Source organism: Topomyia yanbarensis, chromosome 2, assembly GCF_030247195.1.
Source record: "Topomyia yanbarensis strain Yona2022 chromosome 2, ASM3024719v1, whole genome shotgun sequence".
Taxonomy (NCBI): domain Eukaryota; kingdom Metazoa; phylum Arthropoda; class Insecta; order Diptera; family Culicidae; genus Topomyia; species Topomyia yanbarensis.
The window spans coordinates 373,732,690-373,744,770 of record NC_080671.1 but is presented as its reverse complement, the minus strand read 5'-3'; the positions used below and the strand labels follow the sequence as shown (position 1 = coordinate 373,744,770).

Here is a 12,081-nt window from a genome sequence, read left to right as displayed (position 1 = left end):
GGCCCAAAAGCGAACTGCTAGACGTGAAAGGTATGGCGGTTGGCTGTGACCTGCAGGAAATTCACACCGACGTAGAGTTCCTAGAGGATGACGTGGCAAACGCCGGGGAGCAGTAAACATGTCTGTGTATTGTGTCTGTGGCGGTAACGGTATGGTATATCGGTTTAGTTTATTAAAGTTATCTTTTGTTTTTGTTTAGCCAAGCAGTGTTGATTTCGGTTTATTATAGACTCAGTTGGTATGCGTGACTTACGGGTGTTCTTTTCTATAGCTTGATGTTTACGTAGGCTATGTTACCGTTCAGTTGGTACATTTTTTTTTTACTTTACGCTACAAAAATATATACATATCAATATGTTATCAATTCAGTCATCTTCTACTTTGTTACTATAGCTAGTCGTTTATAAGCTATGATAAACAATCAACAATTCGCAGAGAACCGATTCGACCAAGACTATGTTGAATACCTACTTTTATCGTTGTGCTTTTGTTCCTCTAATTTGTATTGCAGATGACAAACAACAAGAAGATAAACATACGTCGGCAAGTTTTGAAGGTTAGTATTGTGGTTCGTTTTTCTGTCGTGTGTTACTCGATCGTTCAACATTTTTTTGGTCTTTCTTCTGAATTGTCCTGTACACAATTTCTTACGAGCACATCTACATACACACAAACTCGCGAGCACTAACACATACACACGCGCTCATCGGTTCCATCGCGCTGAGAGCAAGTTGAGTTTGAACTGATTCTGGTTGCGAAGATTTCTATTCCGCAGGTTCTAGGCGCTAACTAATGGAATTTGTCCACACGATCTCCACTTTTTGGGTATCTAGAAATGCTAATTTAAAAGAGTAGAGACGAAAAAAGCGAAATCGTATAAATTGCAAATGCTGGCATAATTCATACTTCATCCATACTCATGATTCATCCCATTCATTCCACTACGGTCGATTACAGTGAAAATCGACTGGATCATCTGCATTAAGAATTCATTGCCGTAGAAGGTCTCAAAGCTATAGCCCGCAAGGCTCGCGAAATCAGTGTCCCAGTACACAATCAATTGTAACTATTTTTCCTAAATCCCTTTCTCATTTCAGGCGAAGAGTATCTAAATTTAGTACAATCGGAAGCCAGTAACCTAGTCGATAGTATATTGGAGCAGAGCGTTTCGATCGTCAGCTCATCCCAGCTGCAAGCGAATGCTGCGATCGATGCCCAGGCTCAGTCGGAGAGCGAGCAATACGCGATCCGCAGCGATATACTGTCGTCTAACGAGGCTGACCTAGTCGTTAAGTCGCCCACCATAGAGTCTATGTCAGGCAAGTCTTTCGACGATAACATTAGCAATCCCGATTATGACAGTAGCGAAGCTAACCAGCTAGTAGCCTATCTCGCTACTGTCACCCCTTCCGGTGAGGCGGAAGACGGTGCCATGCCAACGGTTCGCGACTCCCGGGAACCCGTGGGCGATGGCATTGTCGACGAGGCGGCGCAGAAGGAACGCCGAGCGAAGAAAATAGATCGGCACTTTGCTCGACTGTCGTCTGACATCGAGCCGGAAGCGTTGTTGGATAAAAACCGCGATTATGACGAAGCCATAGCACAAATCAAAGATGAAGTTTCAATGCTGCAGAGTGATTTTTCAAAAATGAGCTGGGATGAGAGCATTTCCGCTACTACCGGTGATTTTGGTTCCAGTACTCCCGATAATGATCTTCAAGGTAGCGCTGAGCAAAATGAAAACAAAAAATAATAACACGCGTTTAAACTAACTAGATCACAGAAAATTAACAAATGTTTCGTTCCTAACAAGCATGCCAGTCTCTCTGTTGTTTCGGTTTTGTTATCTTATATTGATTTGCCCCACCAATTTACATTCAATACGACCAACCAAAAAAAACAGAAGCATTGGAGCTCCATTTTCGAAAAAATACCGAATTGGCAATCGAACCAAATACGTTTCGCTTTTTTCCGAAAAAAAAGAATATGCTAAAATTCGACTAACAAACGGCTCTCAAAAAACGTCCCAAACTGAAGCAATTCAACCAGAATCAGAACTCATCAAATTTTGTTTTGTTTTAGTGTTCCATTCGACCCGCCAAAAGAACGAAGATAATCTCACTTATTTCTATTACCATCTGTAACCTTAACACGCTTTTCTCACCGCTTTTATTCTTATAGAAACAGATAAGCAACCACAAACAGAAATTAACATTCCCAAGCCAACGCCCAGGCTGCAATCTATCGTTACCGCCGAAGCTGATGGTTCTGCTGCGACGACGACTAGTGTCACTCCGGGCACAACCACTACCGCTAGCTCTGCTGCTGCTGTTGCCTCCTCATCGCTAGCGACGACAACATCCGCACCAGCTGCCAAAACCACAGACGATTACGCTGCATCCCTGCTGGAAACCGACCAGGACAAAGCGGTATCGGGAGATATGAGTGAACTCTCCAGCAGCCAGGAACCGTTGCCGGTGCCAAAGCCCCGCACTAGCATCTCATCCCGTACCGATACCCAGACACGGTCCAGCATCATTGAATCCTTCGATCATCCGGAAGATTCGATTGAGCAGTATCCTGAACCCAGCCAGCAACAAGAATCACTCGCATCGGAAGATTACTCCGGAGCCGCACAGAAAGATTTCGGAGATTTCGAGACCAGCGACGAGGATCAGGCCTCCGCCAAGTTCTACATTGGCGATCGAAGTAGCGACATTATTACTCGTTCGTCCGCAGATAAGCGAGCAGATTTCGCCTTCGACAATGACGGATACGAGTACTCACAGGAATCAGCTCCGGAAGCAGACGCCCTCAAAGCCTACCATGACCAGGTCAAGCAGGAGGACGGATTCTCACTAAAATCGCTACAAGAAGTTGATAGCGGAACAGCACTCGATTCGGACATCAAAGCAGAAGTAATAGAGGTGATTGAGGGTATTGCTAACGAGAAAGCATTTGAACTGGATCTCAGCAGACCACTCGATTCTGCCCGACAACCAGTTATGCATTCTCCAATCAAACCTCAGATTGCCACTCTCGTCGAGGGAGCCACACCACTTAAGCAGAAACCAACCGAACCTATCGAAGCCCTGCAAGATGATTTCACAACTTCCCACTACACAAAACGCACAATAGATGAACTGGTCATCGAAAAAACCTTGGACGAAGTTAAGGAATCACTCGACGCTGTACAGGAGGAACTGATCGAATCAGTCATCGATGGAAAGCTGCTGAAGCAGTCCCCCTCTGAGTTCGAGTTCAAGGTTCTCCCGTCCGCCAAATACGCACAGGATCCCATCTACGAAACTCAACAAGAGGAAATTACCATTATCTCAACGGGAGCTCCTCAAACTGTTACTACAACTACGATTCTCCCAGAACCATCCCTGCTCGGTGAATCAAAAGCACAAGCCTTCGAACAAAAAACCTCCGATACCGAGGACAAAATTGAGCAGCTGTCGAAACCAGGCGAACCAGTCTCGCTCTCCTCCGATAGCTCGGTAGCGAAGCTTGAAGTTTATCCACGCATACGCACAACCACTCCGCAAAGCAAGGGCAACCGTTGGTCAACGACCGACGTTGACAGTTCCGGCGAAAGCCATTACCAAAGCTTCGAACACACAGACAGTAGCCGGCCACTTTCGTCCGACGTAGACAATTTGATGCAACAATACGCTTCGTCTGAGTACGAAACCGCTTTGGATAATTCGATCCTGCCTGCCTCGACGGAATTCCATAGCGCCGTTAGTACGCTGAACTCCTACAATGTCAGTTCTCACGATAGCATGAAAAGCTTCGATTCGGAAAGCTCCGGTAATCTGGCTAGCGGCGAATCGGAAGCTACGGAGACGCTCGTCCCGTCGACCATGGACATTGACTTCGATTCGGAAGATGCGGCACTGATTCACGACGATTCAGAAGAGGATCTTCGCGAAAAACCCTTGCTAGGAGAACCGGAAGAGCTCTCTTCCGTATCCAGCGCAATGCCGATAGCCATGAAGCGCTCACAGGAAATGAACTTCGCAACCGATCTCAACAATGATCTACTAGCAGATTCCACAGATGTTTTCCAATTTCAGGACGACGCCGAAAGGATTGCACATGGGCAAGCCGAGTTACTCAGTTCCAGCATTGGAACCGCTTCGGATTTAGTTGAATCGATGAAGGCTTCCAGCTTGGAAGACGTTAAAACGGAGTGCATCGATGATGCAAAACTTGGAACCAGTATGGAGGATGGCAGCATTCTATCCATTAGCTTATCGAGCGCTTCAAATTTGGAAACAATCATGGAAAATCTAACGGACAAAGCTGATAGTCTACCAACTCACGTCGAAATAGGTCTGGACGCGATAACGCCCACCAAAAGTAGCACCAAAGAAATCATAGGTGATATAACGCTCACCTCTACAGTCTTCAGAGAAGGAGACATCAACTTTTTAAACACGCAAGCTACAACGGAAGTGATGACGGTTGAGGCAGTCGAAGAAACGGCCAGAAAGCGGGGTCACAAGCGCACCGAAAGTACGATCCCTGGAAATCTGCTCTCGGAAATCGCCGCCGAAGCCCGCGATTCGCTGGACTCGCAAGAAGATTCCATTTCACAGGAAGTATCTGGCAAACAATCAAGCTCCGAGCGTGATGAAATGCGGGATGAATCGTCGGATTCCGATTATGACAGATATGAATCCGAGTACTCACGATCATTCCGAGCTCCACTCAATCAAGGGCAGAAGAAGAAAAAAGACATAATGGCGGAAGGTTTCGATATGGAAACGGACTACGAGCGGCGTAATTCGTTCTCGCCGTCCAGCGCTGTAATCGAGACCATCGTAGAGGATGTTCACGCAGAGACCGAACAGGGAGATGAAGCTCAACAGCTGATGGATAGCAAGAGGGAAGAGTTGCAGGAGTACCAACAGACATGCATTCCGGACATTCAGGTAACGGAGGAGATACAGCAGGGCGAACCGGAAACAGAGGAAGCTACTACGTATTCAAAACCAGTCGAAGAATCGACGAGTGAGCAGAAAATCCAATTCGCTAAACAGGAAGAGTTTAAAATAAGTGAAGAGCAGTACCAGGAAATTATCGATCAGAAGTATAAATCAAAGATGGCCGACATGGCTACGAAGTACGAGTACGAAGCGGACGATAAGGACGATTCTGCTGGTTCCGATTCATTTGAGATGCTGGAGCAACCGGATATTTCGGATGAATTCGTTATCGTTGAGGAGGTGGCCCGCGAAGCCCACGAATGTGACACGGAAGGTAAGAGTGTCTCGATAAAGCCTGTCAAGAAAGAAAAGAAACACGATGAAGAAGTGGAAAAGTTGTTGGTGAAATCGGCCCCTGCTCATACAAATGCCGGTTCGTTGTATATGAGGGAGGACATGATGTACGAATTCGAGGAAAGTCCTCCAACTGGGAGCGAGGAAGTGGATCCGAACGGAGTGACGATGGATTTGCTGAACAATGGTTACCCGTTGGAGGAGAGCAAACGCTGGGTTGAAATGCAACTTGCAGAGACTCAGAACTTCCGGTATCCGTACGAGGACAGACTAGAGGATATTAAGGAGGAGGATACTGATTTCGAAGTCGGAAGCAGTAGAATTGGCAGTGTTAAGGATTCATTTTCCAGCACGCCGGATTACGACCTACTGGCAAAGAGGCTGGCTTCGAGAGAGCATGATGACATCTCCATGAGTAGCTTGCAGGAGTTTGAAAGCTTGGAGCAAGTCATTTCACTTGAAAACAGAAAAATGCTGCAAGGATCCCAGGATTCGTTGAGCAATGGTAGTTTTACCAAGAGGTTTATGAGTCGCGGACATGGCGATGATATAAGTTTGTCAAGCTTGAAAGAATTCGAAGGATTAGAATCAGCATGTTTAGAGGCGCAGCGTATTGAGATCAAAGCTAAAGAAGAAGCAGCACTTTTATCCAGATCGGACGAATCTAATAAATCTGACAAATCGAATGGCGCCAAACGAAGTCCACCAACAAACGGCACTATCGTTAAAGCCACAACCGTAACTAGTACGGTAACTTCCGGTCCGGAAACGAGTACTTCTAAGGTTGAAACAAAGACTGTAACAACCGAACTAAGCAAGGATTCCCTGTCCACCACAACCACGGCGACGACAGTTACAACATTTTCCCACGACAACCAAATAAGACATACACTGGATGAAGAGGACACTTCGCATATGTTTACTGTGTCTACAGATAGTTTGGACGGGGCGGGGCCTGTCCAGAAGCAGACCATCAGTAAGGATACCCTTCCTTCGGCACACTCTAGCAGCGATAGTTTGGAAATTCATAACAGGAATAATGTGGATGTCATGACCAGTAGTATCGACTCGATTGAGTTCTCCAAAGCCGGCCTTGTCACTACGTCTCGTTCCGATTCGATCGAACAGATGGCGCTACAGCAAACCCAGCGCAGTGACAGTACGGATTCGATTGAAATGCAGCGAGCTATCTCGTCGAGAACTAGCGAAACCAAGCGAGATTCGTTGGACTCGTTACCGTACAGTATTGAAAATAAAAGCGGCTTCAGTAGCCCAACTAAGGCTCCTAGCGGTCAAAGAGTGACTGCGGAAGATACAGCCATTGCGGGCACAAGTGCAGCTAGTTACCAGTACACCACGCAAGTCGGTATGTCGAAGGATATTTCTGTAGATTCTTTAACGGGTCAGGAAGCTTTCCTAACAAGTACTGAAAGCCTTGAGACCAGCTCTACGGCAACGAATGCCACCTACCATAACGAAACCGACTCGCAGATGTCATCGAGTGTAACGAGCTGTGGGTCTATCACGATGGTCGATAACCTAGACAATATGGGCGACCTGGATGGCTTCGGCATGCAAGAAAGCATTACTTTCAAGAGTAGTACAAGCTCTGGCCAGCAACAGCAGCAGCAGCAGATTACGCAAACACTTCGTGGCTCTTCATCAGCAGTTACTACCACCACTACCACGACGGCTAGCAGCAGAGGAGACTTTTCGGTTTCGGAAATCGAACTGTTAAGTAGACATATGTATCCAGGTTAGATTTCGAATACTTTTCGCTCAACTATATAATACAACTTTTGCTTTGGCCTATTAAGAAAAAATTACAAATCATCTTATAATTTAGCTTCAAAGCGTTGTTAATGCAATTGTACGAGTCGAAATGGAGCTCACCAGAAAGTTTTGTTTACGTGATTATTGTTTGATCAACACCAGCTTTACAAAAGTCATGCATGCCTTTTAGACAGAGCTAGTTTAAAAATTTTGAAATATAATAGAAATGCATTATTTGAAAATATCTAAAGGCTTCCTTACATTCTTTATAGGGGACTTGACGTTTGATGACGCAAAGGAGTCAGCGAAAGAAAAATCACAGAGCGTAAGTTCTCCTACAAAATCCTGATGGATTCCTGGATGCGATTAACACTTTCTCTCTTCAATCTATACAGAAAACGACTGAGAAAGACGACTAAACTACGACTCTTCGGTAGCGTACGCGGAGATCAGCTGATTTGATTTCCATCCATCTTACAGCAACTAATTGCAAACCTTTCCGAAAATATTTAATATTACTTCAATTTAGATAAAGGCAAAAACAAAACAGCAAATCATACCAAATTTATTCACTTACTTATTGTAATAGAAACACTGCGGAATAATCAAGACAACAGATACCAAAAAAGGTAAAAGCTTAGCTCAATTTTTGTTAGATCTATGAACTCACTGAGAAAAGTAAATTTACCGATAAAAATGAAAGCATCACTTCAAAAAATGGAACAAGCCATATATACACATACACAACACACTAGTGTCTAGCGGAAGAAGCCTAGTAAGCAGAGAAAAAGCAACCGTACTGTAAACAACTAGAGGATAGCAAATATCGCCAGTCAGGACTTGACAAGTTCTCAATGTCTTCATAAATAAAAAAAGTGGAATGCTACTGCTAGTCACCGGATGACGGACGATAAGAATTTCCCAGGATAACTCTATTCTAGAACAGAGTATAAATTAGAGAAATAACTTTCACTCATTTTAGTAAACATAACATATAACTTTTTGACACAGTCAAGGTATGTGTAAGCTTAAAGGAAACTGAAATTGATATCATTGGAGTCCTTTCGTTCGCTTAATATTTCGTTAAGATAAAATTGTAAAAAATAAAAAAAAAACAAATGTGAAATGTTTGAACCAACTTGAGTAACCATGGCTAGGAGTGAAATGCAAAATCGTTAACTTTTTTTGATGTTGATGCATGACAAAACCAAACAAACTGATATTTACCGAACAGAATAAATGATAACAAAAACGAGCGCAGTTAAATCTCAAAACAAAACCTCTAGCAAACCAAGTATTTTACATGATATTTAATACCAGTACACACCTTAACTGCAAGGTAAATATTAAAATGAATCGATGTAAAATTTGCAAAATATATCAAATAAATGCTTAATAAAAAGTGGTGTAGCGTTCACTTTAATTTTTTAAGAAACCAATTTTGTACGGGGAGTCTACTTATGAAGAAAAAAATTTCTCTATTCCAGGTCATGCCGGGCCTTGTGGGATTTCTTCCAAGTGTTACAAAAGAATTTTTTCCCTTAACCTTAACTATCATTCGTTCGGTGACTCTTGGACCGATTGATCGATCTATCCATACATTTCTTGTTTTGACGTGAGGATTTTTATGAACTGGAAAACAGGCAGAGAAAGAATGACCGGAACGGTGGGAATGAAGAAGCAGTAAAAATTCGTCTTTTCCAATAAAAAAGTGAATTTTCACCGCTTCTTCATTCTCATCGTTCCAGTCGATCTATCCAGTCCATATAGTGTAACGTTAAAAATAATAGTGCTAATCCGCTGCCAACGTTATCTTATACGCATTCTCTGCCTCGTCGAGGTTTCAGTATTGTTCTCTTCATTTTTGTATCCGCGCGTTTTTTGTTATCCGGCCAGTAGAGCAGTGAAGCAGTGTATTTCTTTGTAGTAAGCAGTCACGCCACCGTTTAGCTCTCGTCCCCGTGAGCCGTGAGCAGCTCCTGTTTCCGTGAGTCATTCAGCTCCCGACCCTATCACGATCTACTTGGATAGTACCCGATAATGAACTCACCCTACTCCGACCGATAGTTCCCCGACGGAGGAATTCCTTACGATACCGATACCCGCTTCCTTGAGCCATTTAGCTCCCAGCTTTATCGAGATCAACTCGAATATTATCCTACTCCGACTGAGAATTCCCCGGCAACAGAATTTCTCTCGGTACCGGTGTTTATTTCGTGAGTCAATTAATTACCCTTAACGTCACGATTCTGTCGGGTAATCCACGGCGGCGAATCTACCCAACCGTGGATTCCCCGGAGGTTGACTACTCCCGTTAGCTAGTTTCCGTAAGCCATTTAGCTCCTCGCTTTGTCCCGATCTACGCGATCTAATTTCTGGCGGTGGACCTAGTCTACACAACGGGCCAGCCAGTAGTTGCTGGCGATTCCAGGTGGAGCGTAGCTTACAGTTCTCTGGCGCCCCACCGACCCACTGCTAGCTATTCGACGCGGTCTATTCGGTCTAATTCGGATCTAGTCTACTCACGAGTCACCCGGTAAGTCGAGTGGAGATCGGAGATTCCGGTGAAGCCTGACGTCCGGTTCACAGGGACCCCGACGATCCGAGCCCGCTGCTATGTCGCGTACTACTCAACTGGTCCCGGCGATAGACGTAGTCTACACTGTCGGAGAGTTCCCCGGCGCGGAATTTCTCCCGAAACACAATTTGTGGTTTCACCTCGGCATTGTAGCCAATGGCGCTACTTTGTTGGTCCCTTCGCCACTTCCTCTGCAGCTCGGAGAGTATACTCGTAATGACTCTGTTGACAGCGTCCCAGATATGCCCGTCGCGGCACATTTCTTCGACGATATTGTCCACTGTCACACCAGGCATACCCCTTCGGATTTTCAGCCGTCCAAAAAGAGCTTCGATTATTTTAACTCTGTTCAATGATTTTTTATACATAATTGTTTTGCTTAAATATCAGTTCGAAAATCTTTTCAAATTTTTCACATCTCGGATATGTTACTTTTTACTCTTTTAAGCATTCTACCAGACGATTATTTAACAATTTACCGGTGGATTTTGACAACAAATTTGTTGTCGACTAACATCTTTCATTGGCCCTATGATGTTGGATGGAATCGACGATTTTGTCGGACGTCGAATCCACCCGAGTAACATCAGAAGAGATAATCGAAAAATAATCAGCTGATCTAAAAACGTCCCATGGAGTCGAATTAGTTTTAGAGATGACTGTGACGTTTTGAGGGCCTTTATGGTATATTGAACAGGCTGACGGTGGAACCATGCGTCGCCTCTGGAATCATCCCGTCAATTACGTATACCGCTGCCGACGGTATCGTTCTGTATGCACTCGCGACACGAACAGCCATTAGGCGAAACGTGCTTATGAACTTCGTCCGGTTCCGCTTTGAGTTCAGCGCAGCAGCCCAGATCAGTACGCCATACCTGAGTATTGAGGATGAGACACCCAGCAGGAGACGTCTTGAGCTGTTTCTTACTTACCTTACCGTTCAATCTAGAGGCTTGTTATGTCTTGCTGTATGAAGAAGCCGTCTCTACTCCAGCCTCGCAGTCTTTGAAGGGTCCGCAGGTCGTCCTCTATCTAGTCGATCCACCGTCCTTGTTCCTGTAGGGCCGCCCTCAAGAACCATCTTCGCCGGGTCGTCGTCCGACATTCTTACGACGTGTCCAGCCCACCACAAACGTCCTATTTTTGCGATATGCGCGATGGATGGTTCTTCCAGCAGCTGATGCAAATCATGATTCATTCGCCTGCGCCACGTTCCGTCTTCCATCTGCACGCCACCGTAGACGGTACGCAACACCTTTCGTTCGAAAACTCCACGGGCGCGTTGGTCCTCCACGAGAATAGTCCAGGTCTCGTGGCCGTACAGGAGCACCGGTCTAATCAGCGTCTTGTAGATAATCAACTTGGTGCGGCGGCGAATTTTGTTCGACAGGAGCGTCCTCCGAAGTCCAAAGTAGGCACGATTTCCCGCCAACATCCGTCTCTGAATTTCTCTGCTGGTATCATTGTTGGCGGTTACAAGTGAGCCCAAATACACCAATTCGTCGACCATCTCGATTTCGTCACCGTCTATCCGAGCTCGGGATGGGAGATTCACATTGTCGTCTCTAGAACCTCTTCCTCTCATGTATTTTGTCTTCGAAAAGTTGATGGCTAGTCCAATCCTGCTAGTTTCAGCATTCAATCTGAGTTCCGTTCCATTATGTCAATGTCGTCGGCGAAGCCAAGAAGCTGGACGGACTTCCTGAAGATCGTGCCACTCGTGTCTACCCCGCTCTCCTTATTACACATTCTAACGCAACGTTGAACAGCAGGCACGATAGACCATCATCTTGCCGTAACCCTCTTCGAGATTCAAAGGGACCTGATACTCAAACAACGCACATCACCCGATCCATCGTCGCTTTGACTAATCATGTTAGCTTGTCCGGAAAACCGTACTCGTGCATTATCTGTCATAGCTAATCTACGCCTGTGTCATACGCCGATTTGAAATCAATGAACAAATGAAGTGTGGGCACGTCGTATTCGCGGCACTTCTGCAGAACCTACAGAATTGCGAATATTTAGTCCGTGGTGGTGCGGGGACCCATGAATCCCACGAACTCCCTTGCAAATGGTGACAATCGGCGGCAAAGAATTTAAGAGAGGACCTTGTAGACGGCGCTAAGTGATGTGATCGCGCGGTAGTTGCAGCAATCCAACTTGTCACCCTTTTTGTAGATTGGACAAACGACACCCTCCATCCACTCCTCCGGAAGAATCTCCTCCTCCCAAATTTTGGCGATTACCCAGTGCAGCGCTCTAGCTAGTGTTTCTCCACCGTATTTTAATAGCTCGCTGGGTAGTTGATCTACGCCGGCAACTTTGTTGTTTTTCGGCCGACCGATCTCCTCCTTGACTTCTTGGAGATCAGGGGCTGGCACCCAGTCGTCTTCTGCGCGTGCTCCAAGATCCGTTGCCATACTGCCTACGTCCTCT

At 45.4% G+C, this 12,081-nt stretch overlaps 2 protein-coding genes across 4 annotated transcripts in view; one reads left to right on the top strand and one right to left on the bottom strand.

The window, feature by feature from the left end:
* LOC131684583 (microtubule-associated protein futsch-like) overlaps positions 1–8,466 on the top strand; it is a 39,387-nt gene extending 30,921 nt beyond the window's left edge. For both annotated transcript variants that reach the window (XM_058967585.1, XM_058967586.1), the window contains exons 4-8: positions 512–556; positions 1,098–1,721; positions 2,182–7,047; positions 7,337–7,389; positions 7,460–8,466. In XM_058967585.1, coding sequence (XP_058823568.1) covers positions 512–556; positions 1,098–1,721; positions 2,182–7,047; positions 7,337–7,389; positions 7,460–7,483 — 5,612 coding nt within the window. In that variant the 3' untranslated portion in view covers positions 7,484–8,466. The remainder of the gene's footprint in view (positions 1–511; positions 557–1,097; positions 1,722–2,181; positions 7,048–7,336; positions 7,390–7,459) is intronic.
* LOC131684588 (gustatory receptor for bitter taste 66a) overlaps positions 1–12,081 on the bottom strand; it is a 213,782-nt gene that overhangs the window by 174,882 nt on the left and 26,819 nt on the right. The window lies entirely within an intron of this gene.